Raw genomic sequence first — 23845 nt, 5'->3', positions numbered from 1 at the left:
CGGGCATCGTGGAAGGGAAAGGACAGAGACGCGTGGCGTTCCTGCATCTCTGCTGTGCTGCTCGCGTGGGTTTTGCCGGTTGTCCCTGGGTCGGGGCCGTGCTCTTGTGCCCCCGGTGCCTGAGCATCGCGAGCTGAGCACCGCCGGGTTCCTGTGGCCACTGGAGCTGGGCTGGTGCAGGGCATCTCTTCCCAGCTCTCCCCAAGGACTGCTACGGAGCTGGGCAGCGAGACCACCTGCTTCACAGGTGCTTTATTTGGCGCTGTGCTGGCTTCTGTGGTCCCTGCGTTCGTTTGGTTGAGGGCTGCCTGCATCGGCGTTTCATCTCGCGGGGACGCGTCCCTGCTGAGCAGGCCTGGTGCTCCCCACCAGGCAGCCTGCCGATCGCCAGATAAGCTGCGTCGCTGGGGCTGCTGCGGTTCCCCAGCTGTTGGTGCAGGAATGGCAATTTGTTTTTCTCAAATGACCTAATCCTGTTAAGGGCGAGCGGCGACATAAGCACAACAGTAAACAGCATTAGTGTCACCCAGGGCTCTGCGAAGTGTTGGATCGTCTTCATCTGTGGTGGCTGGAGGTTTTCTTTCCTTCGCACAAGATGCTATCGCTGATCCGGCTCCCACCCCGTAGGGCTGCTTATCTCGGTGTGTCCCAGGGCGTTAGCACGGAGCGTGCCTGCTGTGCCACGGGGCGGGGGAAGGCAGCAGGGAGGGAGATTAACCTGCAAATGATTTCCTTGCGCTGAAAATGGCTCATGCCAAGTCAAAGCCAAAAATAAAAGATGATGAAAGCGCTTTGGAGAGGCTGATCTCAGCCCCATCATGTGTCCATCAAGAAGAAAATCTGTCCCCTTACAACACTTCCAGTTAAACACCCTAAGAAATGAAGCACATCCTTCCTTTCCACCCAAATTAGTCATGTCACTCTTGAAAACGGCCTCATGCTGCTTTCTGAACTTTTTAACCTAGTTTGAACCGAGGACGCTGGTGTCTCCATCCCATGTCAAGGTACAGCCGATGTTAACACAGCAGGATTGAGCCCCTGCGAGCAGCTCATTGCACCTCCACGTCCCTACCATGCCACAGGTGATGCCAGGCAGTGCTGGCACCGCAGGGCAGCAAAAACCCACGACGTTTCTCCTGGTTTGCTTTGCCCAGCAAAAAGCCAGCAGGCTTTCCCCACAGCTCACAGGAGGGAATCGCCTTCGGCAAAAAGAGATTGGAAATCTGTAGAAATGGGCAGTGAGACCCACGGCCAAAGGAACTCCTCCACAAACCATCGCTGGGGTTTCCTCTTCTCCTTTTTGCCATATTTCGGATCAGCCCTCGGGTCGGTGCCACCGGGCTGCAGGAGCATGCCCCAGACCCGACGGTGCCGAGCAACATTTGAGATCCGTCCTTATGGAAGAAGTCCAAAAAAAAAATAAAATACAAATCCGAGGTGGTGAGGGCGGATCACTCCCCTCTCTTGAGCACGAAGTACCGCAGCAAGCAGGGCCCTTATCTGCCGGCATTCCTGCGCGCCAGCAGCCTTATCGGGGGCCCGGGCGCCCCGCGGCACCTGGCTGCGGGGAGGTCAGCGCCGGGGCAGCCCCGCTCTCGGCTCTGCTCCCTCCCCATCGCCCCACGGCAGCCGTCAGGGTCGGTCGGCGGGAGCGCCGAGAGGCCTGGAGATTGTTAAGCGCCGAATTTTGTTTACTCCCTCTTTTATACGAGCATATTTCACAGGGCTCGGAGCAGGGGAAGAGCCCGGCCGCTGGCGGAGCGAGCATCCTCTCCGCATCCATTTTAGGGCTGCGGCTCCTGCGAGCGGTTATCTCGGGGGAAGGAGCCACGGGGCTGCAGACGGGGCTCTCGAGCGTGGGGCCGCCGGGGCGGGTAAAATATCGCCTCGCCGCTGCCAGGGATTTTTCTTCCCCTTATGAAAACAGAGTGGCCTCTGAATGTCAGCCCAGCCTGCCTGTCAGTTCTCAGCTGCACCATGGGATAAAGCTGCTGATCCCTTTTATCCCCTTCTGGGAGTAGTATTAATAGTATATTCATTTTTGTTCCATTTATAATTCATTACTGCACAGTTATTTGGATTTACTTGCGTTAAAAGGCATAACGAGACAAAAACTTAGCTGGTTACGAGCCTGGGGAGGAGGGGAAGGCGCTTCCCCTCCCTCCGGCCCCATCGCGCCTCCGGGGCTGGCAGGAGCTGCCGGCCGGGGCCAGGGCCAGGGCGAGCAGGGCAGGAGGGAGGTGGCTTTGTCCCCATGGTGCCTGCAGCTCCGGAGGTCACCGCTGCCCACGGTGCTGCCACCGGAGCCGCGGGAAGATCTGCGTTACTTCCACGCACAGTGGCGTGTTCCTGGACCCACGCACCCAAATCTCACCGAATTTCACTGCAAATCTAGCTCTTGCTGGGTGTTTGGGATCCCTCCTCACAATGGAAATGTTTGTTCTAAGCAGACAGGGGCATGCATTTAAGAAAAAAAAAAATAATAATAAAAAAAAGCTCCTTATTGTTTTGACCTCCTCCCCCGCTGTGCTTTTATCCGCTCGCAGTGGTTGCAGCGCTGGCTCTCCTCTGGGCATTGCAGGTTCGGGGCCAGGGGGGCTGCTCTGCCCACGGCACACGCTCCAGGAGAGGCCCAGATGTTCAGAAAAAAAAAAAAAAAAAAAAGCTGCATTTTTTTAAACCACCTTTACGCTTTCCTGCTCCTGGGGCCAGCCCCCTGCGTAAGATAAAACAGCCTGGAGTCTGCTTTATCTCACCCCCAGCTGCCCACCGTCCCCGGGGACGCTCTGGCAGGGGGCTCAGCCGGACACGGCAGCTCCGGGCCCTGCTCCCTGTCCCCAACACGGGGGGACACCACACGGGGAGGGGACCGGGCCCCGGGGACCAGCACTCACCCCACAGCCAGCCGCAGCCACACAGAGCAGCAGGGGCCAGCGCCGGGCCCTGCGGTCCAAGGGGCTTTTTTGTTTGTTTGTGTTTAAATATTTGTGTTTCAATGCTATTATTTTTTTCTCGCTCCCCCCCCAAGGTGACAGGCTGCTTTCCCAGGCCAGGAGCTGGTGGGTCCCTTCTCCAGCCTGGCCTACGTGGGCAGGATCTTGCCCCCGCAGCTGGTGCTGGTGCCCCCGCGCTGTGACCGCCTGTGGTTGTGTTGCTGGCTCGAATTAGCTGCTGATAGAGGCCTGGCGAGGTCACTCTGGACGGTCACCTCCAAGGTCTGCTTTCTGGAGGCTGCTCAAGCACGAGCAGGAAGTTTTGTTTTGCAGGCAGGCCCGTGAGGAGGGCTACAGGAGGAGCAGCCTCTTTGATCCCGGTCACTGAGGGATTTGGGGGCATCTTTGTAAGACCCCGCTCCCAGCCGTCCTCCTCATCCTGCCGGCCCCTTCCTAAAGGGCGTTGGCAGGTGCAGAAACAAGGCTCCTGGTGCAGTCCCCAGGTGAGAAACCCCGAGTCCCCATGGAGCACCCCGCAGCCTGGAGCTGCCCCGTGGATTTGGGGCACTCTGGGCCTGCTGGGTACTAAAGGCTCATCCTGTAGGCACGGTGGTTACTCAGGGTTCCTGTTTATAATGCATACGGAAAATACATTTTCTATTTAATTTAAATGAAGTATTTCTGGTGAAGTTCTGTATGTTCCCAGGTAGGGGAAAAATGGCAATGTTTATGTCCAAATTCTTTCCAAAATTCGTCAGCACTCCGGGCTAGATAGTGATCTTACCTTCACCAGAACTGGCCTCCCTCCCCTGATTTCAGAAGTTACCCTGGGTTTGGCTCAGCGTAACTGAGCGCAGAGCTTAACTGTATCCTGTAAAACTTCTTAGCCCGTCCTGCTAAGATTTATCTTATCTGCACTGCTAAAGAAGTCATTGCCTTTCCTGCGAATTAGACAGGAGAAGCACAGTGTGTAGATAAAGAGTTCCTTTTTTTCTTTTTTTCTTTTTTTTCTTTTTCTTTTTTTTTTTATCCTCCAAAAACACGGCTTAAAAAAAGGAGAAATAAAGCCAGGTGTGAACCCCGCACCTCATTAGTGCTGCTCTCACCTTCAAAAAAGGCCCAAACCGGAGGCCAGCCGCCCGTCCTGGAGCATCGCTGGTGCTTCTGCCCTCACCCAGCCGCAGGAGCAGCACCTGCGCTCCAATTTCTGCTTCGCTTTTGTTCTTGGCACCGTTTTGCACAGCACAGAGCAGGTGGCGCGGGAGGGGGCACGGAGGGGCAGCGCGTCCCCTGGTAGGCACCGCCAGCGATTGCCTGCCCCTTCTGAACCCCAGCTCCCACTGACTTTGTCCACCCGTTGGGTCTGGCTTTGGGGTCTGACCCGTTTGCAGAAGGGGAGCAAAGCCCCAGACACCGAGGGGAGAGGGGGCAGGGAAGCTGCTGGCAGCCCCGCTAACAGGAGCACGGTTTGCAACCCCATTCACACGCATTGTCTGGCATTGTTGTACCAGACACGCTCCATTCACGGCCCCTCTCTTGTCCCCTTTCAGCCAGTGCCCACTGGTCCTGCTCTGTTTGTCGGCAAGAATGGGCTGCCGGGAGGAGGAATGTTTCCCAGACGGAGGGTGAGGAGGTCAGTCTGGACCGCTGGACATGTGCGGCGCGAGGCGCGGCCGTGGCATGTGAAAGCAGGGCGCTCCTTTGAGGGGCTGTGCTGCAGAGCGCAATTCAGATCATGAGATTAGCTGTCAGGTCATCTGCTGTGAAATCCATTATGAAAAACACCCGGAAACTGACGCTTGACTTGAAATCCTTAGTTTGCTAAATTGCAGAAATTATCTCTGGAAGGTTTTGTCAGATACATGTATGTATTATATATTTATACACACACACACACACACATACAAAATAATGTTTGCGGTAATGCCTCATGCAAAACGCTAGCTGAATAAATCTGTCACTGAAACTTCAATTCCAGATTACTACACTCCAAGATCTGCTATTATAAGTGAAAACACATCTTTAGAAAGTTCACAACAATCTGAAGTAGATGAGCTATTGAAATGCAATAGAAAATCTACCCCTTACGGATTAGTCAAACAATGAATGTAGTCCTGCACGTAAACATTGTCTAACTGTATTGGCAGGGTAAATGGTGCCTGATTTACTGCTGCAGGAATAGGCGGCATTTCCTCAGACTATGAATACAAATATAAATTATCTCGAGGAAAAATGCATTTCTAATCTGGAAGCGTGGTCAAGCAATTCAAATACTGGTAACAAATCAGTCAATTACCTAATTATTAAACATTTCCAATATTATTATTGGTCTCTGGTAGCAGCAGCATACAATTTGCCAGGAAAGAAATCCTTACTAGATCCTGAAGTACTTTTAGAAGTAGTTTTAATCCATGGACATCCTGAAAAGCCACAACCCTGAGCCAGGGAGATCAAAGAAGAATGAAGAGTCTGTTTTTTTGGATTTCAGAGATGTCTCTTCTTGTTTGTTGTTGTTACCTCTCTTTGTGTTTTCAAACTGCATGCTGCCTTGCGTGCATTATGGATTTATGCAGTAATAACCACATTTACCTTTGCAGCCATTTGAATGTAGCAGCAAAGCACGAACTCCTGACGGAGCGAAAGATAAAAGAAAAAAAAGAAAGAAGCAGAGCAAGGTAGGTATTACTTTGTCTGTTGAGGAAGAGCAGTTTCTGTTTGTGCAGATTATTTCCTTGTCTTCCACTCGGACTTCTCAAAGAGCATTCTCAGTCCAGTACGTTTTGATGGAAATAGCTGAGGTATAAAGACACGGAGAAAGGAAGAACTTAAATTTGTGGTAGACAGAAAGTTTGGATCATTTGAGTGAAAGCCACTGAAATCCTTGCCAAATTGCTTTTAAAATTTATTGTGCTCCCAAAAGACCCTTGGTACCAAATGCAATATGCTTATGTGCCCGTGCCACGATGCTGCGTGCAAAGGGAGCTTTTGTTCACCTTTCTAAAAATGACTAACTTAGGTGAGGGGAGTGGTTTGGGCAGGTTTACTTAATTCTCTGAAGTTGTACACATGCACATGAGCATGTGCACGCACACATACATATAGAGCAGATTTTTAGTGTCTCTTAAGAGTATCTGCATCATCCCAAACCAGCTTCAGACCTGACCAAAATAAACTGGCAACAAAAAAGACCATCAAACCAGTGCGGCCGTGACTGGCAGATGCAGCAGCAAACACTCGTGCAGGGCGGAATCGCTCTCGCCCGGCACAAGTGGATCATGCAAGTCATGGATGAGCATGTCACCATTGTACTTTTTATTTGCATAAAACAATTACCCCATGGACAGTAGCTTTGGAGTTGTCTAGACAACATGCTTTTGATGGTATCGCTGACCTCAGACACACTGGGCTAGCTCTAAATTAGCAATGAGCAGGGCTGGAGGGATGTATTATGGTAGTTATAAACCATAAGAAGGTATTTAAATAGATAGATAAGACACATGCAAATCTTTTCATTGCCATGACAACCATCTTGATATAGGTTTTCCATATGTAGCAAGAAGGGCAGAGCAAAAGGCACTGGAAAAATAGCAAGAACGTGTAATGATAATGAACCCTGACAGTGTATTAGTCTAGATTTTGGTCACTTATTAACTCTTAATAGAATACAAACTTCTATAGTAATACAGTGTTCAGTGGGTCAGGGAGCAATTACTTATAAACCTTTGCTATAAGGATCCCTGCTATATGGCTATACCTAATGTACCAATTCTTCACAAATTGATCTGACTGATTAAAAAACACTTTGCTATTAGATGTAAATTGCTTAGCTGCTCAAAAGTGCTTTGCAGAGACAGGTTGCACAAAGCATGAAAATATGTCATTTATGGACATCTCTTTATTTCCCTCCTGGTTTTATTGGCTGGGTGAGGAACCTCGTAAATCTGAATTCTGCAGACAATTGTCAAGGGACGGGTGGGACCGCCAATTTCAAAAGGGAAACGTGCTCCAAGCCCCCCAAACACGCGTGTCAGCCCTCTGCACGTTACCTGTGTGAGCAGAGCAGAAGTGGGTATTTGTCCTTTTTTATCCATCCCTCGCACAGTACAGATCTTCATTTCTTCTAAGTGCAAAGCCAGTAGTTTGAAGGCCAGCTCACGGCTCTAATGATGCCTCCTGTGGCCAGCCAGGGTCCCCTCCAGCAGCGTGTTTCTCAGATAGATGTGCAGGATGAAAGCAGCCACCAAAGCTTGGAGCTGGAGGCATCTTGTCCAACCTGTCTGCATCCTCTGCGCTAGTCCCCACTCCGTCTGGAGATGTTGGGGCGCAGGTGGCCCAGGTGGGAAGGACACAGGCTCGCTGCCCCACTTCAAACAGTTCTCTCCGCAGATCAGCTGCGTCGGTAGAGATTGGGGTCTTTGGAAACGAACTGTGGTTAACCTTGCAGGTTTTTCTTTTCCTTGGTGGATCATGAGACTGAGCCCTCGTTGCTGCCACTTGCTGTATGTCTAATGGATGGTTTTATTTCAGTGTCTCAGGGTGTTCAGAGGCGGGTGGCCTGCACCGTGCTTTCACATTGCCCCATTTCCTTCCACCCTGGCAGGCAGCAGGGTGCCCCCTCCCCAGCCCAGCCCTGGGCTCCTAGGGCTCTGAATCTGCTGGAGCCTCCGTGTCCTCTCCTGCTGCCTCCCTCGCTGACTTCTTCCCATCACATTCCACATAAAAGTCTCGTCCTCCTTGTCGGAGCCCTTCCTAAAATGCTGTCCTTTTATTTATGTTTTCAGACAACAGTTATGGCCAGCAGCATCAGGCTTCTACTGTACAGCTCCCCACAAGACCCTTACTAAGCCTCCTCCTTTGGACTCCTTTTGGGCAGTGACACCTCCAAGCCCTTGGAGATGGCAAGGCAGGTAAGGTGTTACAACAACTGCTTATTATTTTTTTTTACTGTTGCTTTGTGTTCACTCTCTCCATCCAACATGTGGGGTAGATGGGAAGCAATTTGGGCGGGCACTGTCCTCACCTGCAATGTGCAGCACCGAGCACAGCAGCTCCAGCTGAAACCCTACGAGTGGTACCGTGGTGCAGAGAATAATTAAAAATCTGCACTCGTTTCCCAGATGAGATACACTCCTGTAGTGTGTAAATCAGTCACAGTCCTGAAGGAATAATCCAGGCAGGATAATTGCGCAGGGGAAAGGCCCCAGGCGTGATAGGGGTTTGCATTAGCAATGCCTTTTCATCCATCTGTCTTCTGACCAGAGCTAGAGAGGGCCAGAATTTGACTTATAAGGATGTTTTGATCAACTGATTATTTTAGTGACAGAGCTCCTGAAGTATACATCCACACATAGGCAAGATATCTTACTTGTGTACAGGAACAGCCAGGAGCCAGAGATTGAAAGGTTCCTTTCTTCAAAGATTAATCTGTTTAGGATCTACCAGTTCCCTTATAATCCTGGAGAATTTGGCCATCAGCTTGACTGGGGAAAATATCTCACCATGAGCGATTATCTGCTGAGCACAGTGGAAGCAGAAACAGGCCAGAGAAGAATCTGACTCGGAGCAGACATAAAACGAAATCGTTTATTGGTATAATGTCATTAGTTACTGATTAGGCTAAGGATTTGAAGAGCACTGCCCGTGATCAGCATTTGGTTGTGCTGTTCAGGTGTGCTAGGAGCCCTGCACCACACCTCCAAGGCATATCCCATTTTTTGGAGTCATCTGGGGAAGGTCAAAGGTGCTGAAGATGACTGGTACCAAAAAGGATCTCAAGTATGAACGTGAAAACAATGCAAGGGCAAATACATTTTTCCTGCAGCCAAATGCATTTTTTTAAGTCCCATGTAACATATGTGCTACTACCAACTACGCCGTTGAGAAGCGTATTCTGAAGTTTAGAAAAGGCATTTCGGTGCTGTGGAAGAGAAAGAGCCTATGGCAGAGTCCACCCGTGTATTTTCTTTTTAAGATCATCTAAACTTTATTGAACACTAAGCGCAGAACTGAAAATGGTTGGTATTGGCACTCTGGGGCAGCCTCTGTACTGAAGTCTCAATTTCTTATCCCATTCTGGCTGACAAATTTTGGGGTGTTATTTTGCCTTCTAGATAATCAGATATCTTTTGACATCTGGGAATTTAATTAACAGCTTTTGCATGTATTTAAAGCAAAGTAAACGTTCCCTGAGCCTCTGGATGGTGAGGAGCAATCTTATTTATGAACACTGGCACCTGTCATGTTAATTTGTACAAAGTTTGTGATTTATCTTAAAAGAACACATTACACAGTGGATTTGGAGGAGTTAAAGGGAATCTGCAGGGTGACTTTAATCTTTATGTCTTTATATACTTGAGGGCATTTTACTGCACCTCTGCACTGCTTTCACTACACAATCATTTTCTGCTTTAGAAATGTAGCCATTTGGATCAATAGCTACAGTACAATATATTGTGCTTCTGATGGCAGCCTCACAGGACAGTTAAGAAGCACTGTAGTAATTTCGCAAAATGCTTGGCTACGCTCTGAAATATAGTTTTAAAAGTAAAGTTGGCAAAACATGCGCTGCGCAAAATGTACAAGAGCTCTAATGAAATTGTACTTACCCTACTTACTTTTATTAAAACTAAATTAGGAAAAATGGGATGTAAAGGGATGTTCCTTGCTTGAAACGTGGCTGTTTTAATAGGAAGCGTTAAGCACTAAGGACCAGGCTATCTGCCGCCCCGAATTTGTTGCAGCAGTAGTTTTAAAGTCCCGTGGAACAGTGCTGGCTTGTTTGGAGGGATTTCTGAAGGGGGAGGTTTCTAACTAACGTGATGAGTGTGCGTTTTCCAGGATTGATTTAAAAGAAAGGAAAAGAAAAAGGACGTTAGGAGACATTCGCTCAGTGCACGGAACAAAAAATAAAAGGGGATCTAAAAATATACATCCCTTAAAGTGTTAAAAAATGTATCCTTCACGTTGCGGATTTTACAGTAAATTCTTTATCTATAAACAAACCGGGTTATCACAGCTGTTTATTGTACTGCTAGCCCTGATCCTAACCTTTATGTCTTTATTGCTTACATACCATTCCCTTGTTTATACGTCTGTACCAGCCTGTGCCCTTGAACTTGGCCCCCACGAGCCCTGACCCGGCGCGCTCGCTCGCTCAGGCGGGTCACGGCGGCACTCGGTGAGTGGGAGACGGGGCCGGCGGGCAATTAGCAGCCACCCCAGCCTCCTGGTGGCCACACTGCCCACAGGCCTCGGTGCTGCAGCCCCAGCACCCTGGCCAAGCCACGGGTTACGGCAGGGAAGCAGAAAGATAGAGCAAAAGGGGGCGGAGGGAAAGGACAGAGGGGGTCCCCTTTGAAGGGCTCTTCCTGCCTGGGTGCCAGCTGCACCGCCTGGCAGAACCGCCCCGGAGCAGCACTGGGGGTCGAGGAGCTGGGAGCTGTGCTCTTCAGCCTCTGTTTTTTTTTTTTTTTCCTCCTCTGGCTGATAAGCTGACAGCCAGGCGTGCCTTGTTCTGATAACTCAGCAAAGTTTGGTTTTCGTGCAGACAAACAGCCCGTGCCCTCCAGCATCCTTGCCAGCAAGGCTTGAAGGGCAGGACGGAGGGGTTAGCGAGGGGATGAGTGGGGTCGGGGCTGCAGCTGGGAAGATCTGCCTGCAGATCGGTGACAAACTTCCCCAGGAAGCCAAAAAGCGCATTGCAGAAACCCCGATGTCCCGCATGGCGGATTTCAGGGCATAAAGGATTTTGGCTCAGCTCGATGGGCTGCGTCAGGGTGTTTGCCACCGAGAGCACAGCCAGGGTGTGTGGTGGTGTGAGCCCAGGAGCTGGGCTCCTCAAAACACAGGCAGCACCAACACGCCGGGGCAGGCTGGTGTCGGTGCGTGTGGTGAGCCTTTCTCACAGCTCCTCACAGAGGTCACACCGATCCTGGTTTCGGGTAGTAGAACGGGATCGTCACTAAAAACAAACCTCCTGGTGAAAACATCTCCGGGTCTGAATCGAGTCCTTCATTTGCTACTAAAAATAATGTCAATGAATGGAAGAATTCACCAATTCTCCCAGGGAAAAGAAAAGATGATCCCATTAACCTACATTACAGCCATCACCATTAAGAGATACCATTAACCTGCAGTTCCCACACTGTCTTGTCGGAGATACTACAGTCATCCCTATAATTTCGAAGACGCTACTGTCATCGCTGTAATTGTGTGGCAACTCCTGGCGAAAGCTGACTTTTTAATAGGGAGCACTGCAGCCAAGTACTTGGTGGATTATAAGGCCCAATCCACATGTCCTTGCAGGAGTGTTTTGGCTGTTGATGCGAAGCCTAACCCAAACCGGGCTGCAGCAAACGCGGAGGCGGCTGTGCACATCTGTGGGCTTTGGATCAGGGCTCCAGAATAGGATCGGGTCCCCCACTGTATAAAATTATAGGATTTTACTGCCTTACAAGGTCACAAGCAGTCACAATAGATCAATACAGAGGCTGATACGAGTATCAAGAGCTTTAATGACATAATATCGTGTTGTAGAAGATGTTGTTTCACTTTCTGAAGTAACACATACATTTTCGGTGGCTGTTCTTCACACATTTATTGATACTCAGCCACCGAAACGCGAGTGCTAATGAATACCCATATTTGGTGGATAAGTTTAACCAAACACTACTAGTTGGAGAATCGGAATGTTACTGTTTAATATAAATTATATATATATTTACATATACATGGGCAATAGTCTACTCTCTGAATAAATTCTGTTTACTTTACACATTTAGGCTTCTATTACTAGCGTTCTGGTGAGTTCAGTAATCAAATTTCCTTATATCCAGAAGCGTGATTTTTCCTCAGCTTTTCACTTCATGCAGTCTTTGTATCTACCAGTCCAAGATGTTGTTTTGTTTGTTCTTGTGGTTTTGTTTTGTTTTGTTTTGGATGGTTTGTTTGCTTGTTTTCCTCAGAGGAAGGAACTGCACAGAAGTCAGTGTAGTTTCGCAGCAAAGGAGCCGGAGTGGTCCTCAGTACCTCATAATTTGTCTTACTTCAGGTTCTTAATGTGGCCGTAAGCCAAAAATTCAATCCCTGTGCCTCAGTTTCGCATCTGTAAGGTAGTGGTAATACGTACATTACTCTCACGAGTAGCTTGAGGATATATTCACTATTTGCCCACTGCCCTCAGGCTCTGGAGAAGAATGGTTCCAGGGGAGGCTTTCACTGGCAACGGGCTGTTGGGAATGCACAAATCTCACACAGTCTTAATGCCGGTACCCAGGGGAAGAAATCTCCCTTTTCCTTCCACAGCAGCTCGAAAGAGTTGAAAAGCTCTTGGTAACATCACCAAAGTAAAAGAATTTAGTGAGCTTCAGGTATGAAACTAGACCAGGCAATACAGAGTCCAAGGTTGTAGGGTCTTGTCCTCATTGGGGTGCTTAAAAAAAGGCAATAAATAACATTTTCTGACTAAATGTGCTTCCTACAGTGCAGCTCCAGTTGCATAAGGGTTAACCAAGCCCTAAGAATGTGGTTGATATATTATCATAGTCCTGATGGAGCCATCAAGGAGTACAAGGCAAGCAGCATGTATTTAAAAATGAGCGGTTCTCATACCCTTCCACAAGAGACTTTTATCTTTTTTTTTTTTCCTACCCTGGTCTTGTTTCTAAAGTTACTACCCAGAAATATTCTTAAATCTAAAATTAAGAAATTCTTCACTTTAAAGGCTACAGTAAAACAGAAGTTTTGTTCATATGTAAAGCAAAATAAATAAATAAATAAATAAAATAAAAATCACCCAACAAATAATAAGATATATTTTTGTAACAAGGAGTCAGATTTCTAAAAATCCCATTGTATCTTGTAATTTCAGGTGAAATGATCCAGTCCTGGGATAAGCAGCAGAGGATGCTGACATGTAGTGATGTGTGAACTCCCCTGTCTGAGCTGAGTATATTTCTACCTTTGCTCTAATTATGAATCACTCGATTCATGTCAGACCACTCACATTTAAGTCAAGCTTTTGTGCCATTTAGACAGGTGTTCTGTAAACACGGGGAGAAACACAGGGTGGTATCTGGAATGAATGGGATGGCTGCCTGAGTGGCTGTCTGAGTCCATGTTCTGTACGAACAAATTAAAAGCAAGAGTCTTTCATGCTAAATTTGTATGGCCCTCTCCATAAATTGCTCAATTTATTTGAGTATTTTCCGGTGGTGAGATGTTTTGGGACATAAAAGTTGATAAAATGCATTAAATAAAACACTACGAGTCAAATGTAAGTATAAAATGCCATTTTTCCTGTGTTGGGTTTGATGTTCTTAATTTAATCCCTGGTGGACAGTAGTCTGCATTACAAAACCTTCACACATAATTTGGCACAGTTTGGATGATTTGCAATCTCTCCCTCGTGCTGTCTGCAGAGGATGCCCAGAGCAGATCCTGCGTGGAGGCTCGGTGACCTCTCCTCTCTCAGGAGGGTGGTCTCCTCAGGTCACCGTTCAGGTCATTTCTGCAGCAAAGTAAGGAAGCTTTGACTGTTTCTTTGCTTGTGTGGGTAAACAGAGGACTTTAATTTCCAGCGCTACTGGTCCCTAACCTTCAGAAGCTAAGCAGTCACTGAGGGGGATGGGGAAGAGATGCCAAAGGAAAGTGCAGAGCAAAGAATGTAAAGAATTTTTCTTATCTGTGACAAGTTTCTAAGTGTGTTTGATTATGGTAATAAGGATACCTCATTAACAAAGGATTTTAAAGGCATGTACACCATTGATAATCAGCCCTGGCCAAAGTACAGCAGACATTTTTAACTTTTTTTTTTTTTTTTTCAATGGGATATGTTTGAAATCTTGCAGCACCGTAGTGCGAATGTGGAATTTCACTTGATGCTCGAGGGTGGGGCCACGGCAGCTAAGGAAGGAGCTGTATCTACCGAAGATAAAGTCCCTATTGCCCGGCAAGAGATGATTGTAAAACATGCGCAATTCCCCATGCTTCAGACTCTCCCTAATTGCAAATCTGCTCATTGTTTTAACTTATCTCTGCCAGTGCTGTGCTGAATTAGTCTTTTGGAGTCCCTGAATGGGATCAAGGGAAGAGAAGAGGAAAGGAAGGATGGGAATGAGAGTGAATGAGAAACAGAAGAAAGCAAGATAGCCAGAGAAAAGGAAAGGGGGGCTGGGAGGTGTTAAGCATAATTGCCCTTTGGCTTCCTGTGAAATTGTAAAAGCTTTTGAACACCCTTGCTGAACCAGCAATGAGAAAGTATCCCCGCTGCCTGGGAGGCGTCTGGCCTGGTGCTGGAGGGGAAAGGAAAGCAACGGAATTTAGCAGGGATTTAATTCCCCTGGGCAGCGTTTTCCCCTGGGCAGACCCCCACCGCTTCCCAGGGCGGGCCCTGTGAGTGCCCCTGCCCCCGGGCTCTGTTCCTGTCCCCCCCTGTTAGGTCTGTTGGGGTCCCCCAGCTCCCCGCCTGTGGGGTAGGAGACCACCACCTCTGCAGCCACCCCTTTGTTGGCCGCCTTGGCGCTGTAATGGGCAGCTGTTGTCACCAAAAAGGGGTGCATGGGAACTCACTCCAGCTCCACCTGATACCGGGAGTATTCCTAATTTTTGCATCCTGATCTCTCAATGAGTATATAATCTACAATAGCACGGTACCCCCGCCATTCTCCGGACTTCTTATTAAAAAATTTCACCATCAGACTCATTTGGACCACAGAGAAGCTACTTCTCGCCCCGTGCGGGTTCCTTCTTGCCCTGAAGCTGATCTGTTCTGGAGGAAAACAGCACCATCCGTCTTCTGCAGAAAGCTGGACCAGGACTGTTGAGCACATAGCACTAGTATCAGCCCCAGGCTGCAGGGACACCCCAGGAGCAGAAGGGCATCTCCTGAACCGAAGCTGTGAGTTGCCACAGCTTCATCAAGGGCTACAGCTAAGGCTGGAAGAAACTAAGGACCTCCAGCAAACACTGCAAGGGGGTTACCACAGCCCTATACGCAGGCCCAGGGCAATGCTGCTCTTAAGCGAGCCTTCAGTGACAGCAAAATGTGAGCAGAATGAAAGCTGCCTACGCACAGGGCTCTTCAGGCATTTTCTAGGTGTAATTGTTGGGTGCTGGCTGCCCAACCCTAAACGTGGTAGATATAACTCCGTACTTCTTCCTCTAATGCCTTTGGGTTGAAAAACACATCTTAATATCCACACACCTCTAATAAACTAAAGCTGTAACGAGGCCTTTTCTGTTTGTATTGCTCTTTTGTTGTCTCCTATGCGCATTTACCATTGATTTTTGCCAAACTCCCCTATACTGTAACTATGCAGTTATAAACTGGTGTTATTGAGGGGAGCTGAGGTGGAGAGAGAGGATAGCCATAAAAATTACTGGTTGCAAACAAACACTGCAGCTCTATTTGGGCATTTATCAGCAACACCTGGAGATTATTGCATACAACCTTCCTAATCAGTAAATCAGCCAGCCACCAGTTGTTTCCTTAGCCACATCAGACGAAAATGTAACAGCTGTTTAATTTTTTTTTTTTTTATGGTAGGAAATTCATATCCTGAATCATTGATACCTTTATTTTATAACTTGCTGCCATTGATTTTTTTTCTCTTTTATTTTCTCCGATTCAGTGCTGCCTGCTGTGAAAGACGGGATGGCTGCATGTGCGAGGGCCTGACATCATCTATCGGGGTGGTGCCTGCATGGAAGCCAAACAAAACTCTCTGGAGCTTTCCGAAGTAAGTTGGGGCATCCCTACAAGTCCTAGGTGGAGTGGGGGGGCACTTGTTAATGTGAGCAGGAGCCAAAGGAAGCACGACACGGAGCTGAAGCTTTGCAAGCTCTAGAAACTCTAAGGCGAATGGCTTTGGTTGGCTTGAGACTGTGCAACAGCCAGCTACAACTGAATGCTTTATTGCCGTCTGGAAGTGTTTATTTTCTGAACATAAATTCAAGGGACAGATTCAAGGCATGTCTAGAAATAAAGCATATCATCATGTGAGCTAAGCTGACAAGGACAATTTACTGTACCCTGCATTCGTTCTGGGCCAATCGGAAGAGAAGAGGCTATTAACATCCTGAAATTCCCGCTGTTCGGCTCTCCCTGTCCCTTCACTGAACTCGGGAATGGCATGTATTAACCCCTTGAGGGCCTCCTGTGCACGGCGCACATCCAAAGAAGGGACACTTGTTTAGGCCTGGTAGACATATGCAGTATGTCCAGCTCTTATTGACAGCAACAGAGAGCTGCTTTAAAAGCCATGACACGGCCTGCACTGTCTGGAGGCCCAGCACAGGGTTAACATCTTTCCTAGAGGCAGTTTCAGTGCTGTAGATGAGCATTGACTTACTCTGTTTAAATACGAGAGTTCACTGGTCAGCTTGACCTTGAATTCTCTTGCAAAGGCAGGAACAAGTTGACATACTGTTCGTGTTTCCAGTGGCTGCAAAGTTCAGGGAATACAACTCAACTGCAGCTCACATGCCATGAGCATCACTTAGAGAAGAGAAAGTTGATTTCCTACTTTTTAAATTGTGCCAGCAAGAAAAGTAACAAAACCAGAAGAGAGTCTGAAAATAAAACACAAAGGGCACAACAGCAGGAATTGCAGAGGAAAGGTGCCATTCATAGTCAGGAACGTGTTATAATAAAATCCACAAGCAAAAGTCCACAGAGGACTGTTTGCATAGCAGCATTACAATATCTACATGTGTAAATAGAGGGAACAGCCTTTAAATCCATCCACATTGCAGCAGTGACTGTTGGTTCTTTTACCTGCAGCCACACTGCTTGAAGTATTCCTCCTGACTTCGTGGATGTCCTTGTATAGGACATCACGATCAGCCCTATTTGAACATTGCAGCTGAGGGGAAAATAATAATTTGAGTTTGAATATGAGTTTTCTGTGTACTGCACTGCAGAAGGGCACTATTGTTAAGTTAACTGGTCTCCAGCTCCTTCTTTTCATCCTGCCCCCTCTCTGCAGGGTAGGCAGCCTCATTCAGCACAGCAATTCTTTCCTGCCTCTTGCTTCCAGTGGAAAGAGCACCTATGCACCTCCAGCCCCTGTGTAAGAAAGCATAAGCTGGAGCCTTACAGAGTGCGTGGGGAAAGGAAAACCCGGGAAGAAAACTGTATCAGCTCTTCCTGGTTTTCTTTTAAATCAAGGCTGGCTCACATGTAGCCTGGTGAGGCTGAAGGCATAGCACAGCGAGGCACCCCTGCAGCCACAGAGCTATACAGAGAGGCAGGAGCACAAGCAGGACTAGACACTGGCTCCTGGGTCATGGTCAGCTCCTCAGACAGCCTCACTAATTGTTTATTATTCTGCCTGAGAAGACATGGAGTAAATCCACACATATTAAAACCAACACCCATTCTGCCCCCCTCTGCTCCGTTTGGTCCCGTTTTTCATCGGGCCTTAGTCATTCCTCTGTATTTTGGCACAGAGTTGTGCAGCAGGGTCTCTCTACTATATTGGTATAATGTTCACAGCTGTAATCAAAACATTTGTTCTCCTATCTTCTCCCAAGTCACTTGGGATCTCCTTCTCCCACTGAGGAGCCAGTCTCATTCATTCCCTGGCTTTTACACATAGCTCGAGTATTGCAGCCTGCAGTACTAGACCAGAATAATCTAAGAACCACAAAGAATCATTATCTGAAATGGCATATTTTATGCTCTTGTGTAAGTTTTCCTAAGGGACTTCTGAATGTCCTAGTGGGTGATGGTAAAGACACCAAGGACTCAGGGTCATGGGTTTCATCTTTATTACAAGCCCTAAAACACTCAGCACAAAGACAAAGCTGAGTGAATTAACGTTTTCTGAAAACTAAGATACTATATTGTCCCACCAAAGTCCTTTCAAAAATCTCTTTAAGAGCAGAGTGGCTTGGGGGCTGAAAGGATCCGAGTACTGAAATTCATCTTAATCTTCTATTACTATAGAAATGTTTCTGTGCTTTAAAAATACACTTGCTATTTCTTACTTTTAGACTACCCTAATCTCAAATTAGCCTTCTGAGCAAAGGTCAGGAGTGCAGGTCTTATTGGTTCAATTAAAGGAAATAACACAAAATCACACAGGCTATTGCTGAAGTCTTTGTCAACAACTTCCTGAATATTGAGAGGCTGCTCAGACATGAGCTGTCTATACAACCAGATAATGCTGTTATTAGAAACACATTAGTGTGAGATTTTTTTTTTTTTTTTAATATACATGGCTAATAGATACATTCATCTCATAGCTTTCACAGTCAAAGTCTTGGACTAGTGCTTCTGATTAATTATTAATGTTTGTCTTCTCGTTCCTTTTTTTCAGTGTGTTTACAACTTAGCCTTCTCTCTCTCCCTCTCTCTCTCACTCTTTTTCCCAAAATGCCTGCATATAACAAAGCTCAGATAACTACACTAGTAGCTGCTGTACTATTGCTTGTGAATGTCCTTAATAATGATGAAATGTTAAGTGTAATGCACCAATAAATATTTTGGAGTTAAGGAACTGCAGGTATCTGGGGAAGTCACTTTGTGTTAACATTTGATATACTGATGTTATATTGATGAAAACTAGGGCTAATGCATTTGTGTAAAGATCCCCTTTTTAAAGTGATTTTCCTTTCTTTCTTTCTTTTTTTTTTTTTTTTTGTTTGTGTCCTTGTGCCTGAACATTTGACCCTGGGGGAGTAGGATGGAAAGATTGTTTAAACAGCAGAGAATTGTTTATTTCAATTTTCTCCCTCTTCTTTTTTCTCCTTTTTCTTTTTTCTTTTTTTTTCTTTTTTTTTCTTTTTTTTTTTCTTTTCTCCAGTTCTCTTTTACAGGTAAATCACTTGCAATACAGGAGAATCTCAGAAAGTTCAGAGGTTTTGGGGCAGGAAACGCCTCCCCTCCCCCAGAAGTTTGCATTCAACCCTAAATTTATCTGAATGCTGTCATTTCCCTGCTTTTCCTTTTCTACCTCCTTCACTACATTCCTCTTTCTCCCTCCCCATTCCCAGCCACCCAGATCTTATCCTTTCCTTGACCTGCAGCTCCCCCTCCCTAGCCTTCCACTGCTCTAAAATGTCCAGAGGCTACAGCTACCACCTACAGAGGTGGTAGTTTTTCCTGGTTTTATTTTTTAGTTTTTATTCCTGTACTATTCTGTAGCAAGAAGCGTTCTACAATCCTTTACCCTCAGAGGCTGTCTCCCATCAACAGAAGCTAACAGCAGGTCCAGTGGCCCGTAAGACAAAAAGGCAGCAGTGGTGCCCAGCAGAGATGGCCAGGCTTGCTCACAGCTTGCTTGGTGCAAGCACTGCCAGAGATGCAGCAAAGGGCTTGCTTAGGCTGTCACTATTTGTTTTAGGTAAAAAGAATTCCAGAATAGGTGCAGAAGTAAAGCCAAATTTCCAGCCTGCTGCCATTTTCTCTGATACGTTCTGTGTATTTGCATCACTTACCACTGATCTTGAATGGTCTCTCCTGGTAGGGAATATTTGGAGTTCAGCAAGAGTCCTCTTCCCTCAGCACCCCCCCCCCCCCTTTTTTTTTAATATTGTAGTCTTGCACTGTGACTATTCTAGTTTTTCCCAGAAGTGGCAGGCAGCCAAAGACTGGAGTCATTATTTGCAAACTCTAAAAATAGAGTCAAGATTTATAGGAAGAAAACAGATATGTCTTGTTATAAATCCATGAATAAGGATTGGCACGAGCATAACGGTTTATTCTTTTTTGATATTGCTTATTGTAAATTGCGCTCTATCTTTCTGGAAGATACACTAGATAGTTACAGTACAAAAACATTTCCTTTAGTTGAAAGTGCTGGAGAGCTGCAGTTTATTTATTGTGAAGACTTGATTATTCAAAGGAAGTGATAAGAGATGAGGTGGCCCCGGGGAATTTTGTACATTGTTGGGGTGGACGGTTTGTTATAGAAAAAAAAAAAAAAAAAAAGTATTAGTGATCTTCTGCAGGTCACTGCTGATAAAAATTACATTCAGCAACTCTTTGCCCAGCATAAAGGTGCCTCACAAGTTGCACTTCTGGCTAATATTGCTTGTTATTATAAACCGTGAACATCACCTTCCTGATCTCACTAATGTTAATAACACCATGCACGCTATCTCTTGCCTCATAGGTTCTGTTGGGGTCAGCAATGGGAAGGAAAAAAAAAAAAAAAGGAAAAAGCACTGAGAAAGAGAGGGAGAGAGGGAGAGACTTTCACAAAGAGTTAAAAAGGCCTGATGAAATCCTTACAATGTACACCATATGGCTTGACATTTACCAGATTAGTTAAACATTTCTACTGGGGATAAATATTCCTGCACATCGATGTAAAGAAATTGCATGAGACAAGGGCACATACAGCATATTTATGCCATGGAGTAATCTTTTTTTTCCCCCTTTGCTAGCAGCATTCAAGGTACTGAACTTGCAGGGGCCAAGTATACTAAACCCAAATTAACCCCCACTCCTGTGCACTCCTGAGCTGCTTGTTCGTGTGGCTGCAAACACAAGCCCCTCCCAACCTCACCCCCAACACATGTAAAACTCTCACCCAAAAAAGTTCCGAATGAGCAATCTTGCTATAAAAACAAATAAGCAAACAACTCTGCAGAGAGGCTAAAACGTTAAAGTTTGTCAAAATCTATTTCAGGACTCGGGTTGCCTGTGGAGAGATGACTGTGATGGCTGCCAAACTGATTCGAGGCTTGTTGATGCAGAGGAGGTGACTGCTGGTGCCCGTGTCTGGTGTAGACTACTCTGCTCCTTGGTGAACAGCCCTAAAGCCATAGATTTCATTTGATCTTTGCAAAGGCTAACATCTGTCTGCTGTCATTTTAGTAAGATTGATGACAGGCTGGGATAGGGGAGGAGGAGGGGGAGAACAGTGGGAGGAAGGCAGGTCCCCGCAGCCCTGATGGCTGTGGCCAAACCTGCCCGGAGTCACTGGCCCAGACCCTCCGGTCAGCTGCAGCAGTGGCAGGGAACCGCTCCTGCGCTGCTCCAGCAGTAATTGCACTGGGTTGGTACAGCAGATTGTGGGAACTCGGAGACATAAAGGCAGCATTTTGCACCTTATATATCTTAATAGATTATTCACGTTGCAAGCAACACAGAGCGAAATGTTATGACAACCATAAGAATGTAGTTTACTGTGGCTTAATGTGCCTGGGCAGTGCAGGGTAAAGCCATCAAAAAGATATATTTAATTTTTTTTTAAGTTTCCGAGAGAAACTAACTGATGTGGACATGCAGCTATTTCTCTATAGAACCCTGACTTTTGGCAAACTCTTTCCAGGCTCTAATAGAAAATGCTTACTCTTTTTATTAGTAGCAGTATCGCAGTGCCAAATGAAAAATCATATGCTTCCCCACTTGGAAGCTTTCTTGCAAGCTGATGTGTGAGCTGATGTAACAGGAATCTTCTACAAAGCACCCATGTCCCAAACAGGGCAGCCAGTTGCTGGCTGTTGGATGCAATACTCCTCAGGAAAAAGAAGAAAAAAAAAAAAAACAACAAAAAAAAACTTTCATACTTGGGCAGGATGGAGTCTTTGTGTCTTTTTCCATGAATGAATGAGTGAATGAATGACTATCAATGCCGAAATTTGATCTTGCTGCAATCCTAGACATTCGGGTTTCACCAGGCGTGTATACATATACCAGAAGGATCTCAGTGTTTTGGGAAAGAACTGCAGTGTGCTGTGGAGGAAATACACGGGGATAGGGTTAACTGCTGTTGTGGATTGGGAAGCAAGAAATGTAGCTGTGAATCTTACTCACGACATTAGACTGGAAACCATAGAGGCAAGGCTAGAAGCAACCTTCATTTTAGAGCACAGAGGTTCCTCTGTGGGAGCCGGAGGGGAGATGGGTGCATAAGCTGGTAACTTTAACAACCTGGAATTCAAAATATTCCTGACCTAAAACTCCAGGCTGAAACATGTATGGGCTTGGGGGAAAGCTCAGCTCCAGCCTTGGCTCAGGCCCCTCCTGTTGAGATTTACAGTGCTGAGACTGATGCCATGCTGATTTTAACCACTCGGCGTCCCATCATGATGGCTGACAAAATGACATGACATTAGTATGGGATTTCAGCTGCAGGCAGGGAAAATGTAGTTTAGAGTATGAAAACCAGCTGTGCTCTTATTCATTCGGGCTGCAGGTCAGGGAAGAACAGAGACTCCCACCCAAACCAGAGGGCTAGCTTGGGCCACGCATGAACTGTGTGCTTGGCTGAGCACGGGTGGCTGGATTGATAAAGAGTGACCCAGAGAGATAAATACACATACAGAGGAAAATAAGAAGAGATAATGTATTGGCGTAAGTTGCAGTATATTTCCTCCTAGTGATGAAAGACTAAGAGTGAGTTATAGATCTTTCCTCATGATAAGAACAGATATTTCTTTCCAAATCATTTATATCTATAAGATACTGAGATATTATTTAGGCCTGTGTGTGTTTTCAGCGATAGATAATGGTGGAAGGTGCTACAGTGCTGGTGCAGAGACACCGAAGGGAACAGAGTCAGCAGTGGCCAAGTCCCTCCAGATACCAGTTCTGCCAAGCATCGTAGGGCTGAACAAGACTTAAACGTGCTCCAAACAAGACCAATGCACTCTTTTAGAGAGGCTGGAGGTGGAGGGTGGGAGAAGTGTGCTCGCCTTCCCACCCAGCTCGCCAGGTGGGGACCCTCACTGCTTACCTGGTGGCAGAGAGGCTTGTGCAGGGAGCTTCCATTAATTCATCCCTTGACATCTCCATCACAGGCATTTAGCAGCTGGAAGTGTGGTAAAACATACCGCTGGAGGTTTCATCCATAGCTCTTGCAGATGAGGGATTAATTTTTATTGTGAAGAGTTCAGAAGAAAGAGGGCATATTTATTCTAGCGTCGCAGGTAAACATGATATGGCTATTTATACATAACCAGAGTTTAAATCTTCATTTGTTCAGGTCCTTAATGTATGAGCAGCAATTGCTCTAAGTGTTACAAGATCTGTTTACTGCTCTGGGATATTATTAACTTTAAAAAAAGGATGCCTGTATGGAGAAAACAACCTTACCTGACAACTTTGATGTAAGAAGAGCCTTCTCCCTTTGACTGCTCCAGCGACGCTGCAGCGTGATGTGGGTGCGCTCAACCCTTTCATCCCTTCAGTCAGTGCTATATAACATTTACATGTCTCAGAAATATGACATATGTACAGTACACGTGTGAGAGGGTGGGGAGACTAGTCTTTCAAAGATTATTCAAAAAAGCAGGATGTTTTTGTCAACCGGGAGAGATTAGAGTGCTTTATTTTACAGCTAGAGCAGAGAAATATTTTTCATGTGATTAGAAAAAAACGTTATTATTAAAATACTTGCTTACTTATTCATTTAAATTAATGCAGACCTATTCCTGACCGGAAGTGGTACTGAGGGGCCAGGCTGCGCCCCGTGAGGGGGCCGCCGGAACCCTCTGGAACCTTCTGGAAGCGGCCGGGGCCTCTCCTCACAGAGCCCCACGGCCGATGCCTGGAGCCCTGCAGAGCCCAGGAGGACGGATCCTGTCCCAGGGAGCACAAAGGAGCTGCTTTGTGAACGCCAGCAGGTATCTCCCAGACGAGGGAGGCCTTAGGAGGGCGGAGAGGGTAACAAACGCAGGGAGCTGTGAGATGCTCGTGGGTCAAGGGGACTCGCGTTTCTGCTGAGCAGTCGGGTGTATCTTCACCTTCTGTAACCTCAGCTGGAGCCTTTGCTGTCGTGCTTTCCCCCTGCTAAACCCTTGCTTTTGAACCTCAAGAGAGATCTTTACGGTGGTCAGTAAATCCTAATGTTGTCCTTGTTCTGTTTTATGAGATTTCCAGTGACACGTGGCTTCGGAGATTTGCCACTTGGTGGATCTAACAGCTCTAAGGACATAGTGCACTTGGGATGGGGCAATAT

The 23845-nt window shown here is 46.7% G+C and overlaps 1 protein-coding gene across 19 annotated transcripts in view; it reads left to right on the top strand.

Moving 5' to 3' along the window:
* LOC137853213 (uncharacterized) overlaps window positions 1-23845 on the top strand; it is a 224386-nt gene that overhangs the window by 138826 nt on the left and 61715 nt on the right. For 12 of the 19 annotated variants that reach the window (XR_011094329.1, XM_068675325.1, XM_068675324.1 and 9 more), the window contains 7 exons: window positions 3267-3436; window positions 4484-4566; window positions 5531-5608; window positions 7715-7840; window positions 12802-15670; window positions 20570-20686; window positions 23311-23510. Coding sequence is in view for 3 of the 19 variants with exons in the window: in XM_068675332.1 (XP_068531433.1) it covers window positions 5531-5608; window positions 7715-7840; window positions 15563-15670; window positions 20570-20641; window positions 23311-23338 (412 nt within the window). In the remaining 16 variants the exon portion in view is untranslated. Of the gene's footprint in view, window positions 1-3266; window positions 3437-4483; window positions 4567-5530; window positions 5609-7714; window positions 7841-12801; window positions 15671-20569; window positions 20687-22870; window positions 23049-23310; window positions 23511-23845 lie in introns of all 19 variants that reach the window. The other 7 variants (XM_068675326.1, XM_068675327.1, XM_068675315.1 and 4 more) reach the window with 7 other exon arrangements.

Source organism: Anas acuta, chromosome 3, assembly GCF_963932015.1.
Source record: "Anas acuta chromosome 3, bAnaAcu1.1, whole genome shotgun sequence".
NCBI classification, from domain to species: domain Eukaryota; kingdom Metazoa; phylum Chordata; class Aves; order Anseriformes; family Anatidae; genus Anas; species Anas acuta.
This window is presented reverse-complemented; position numbering and strand designations above follow the sequence as displayed.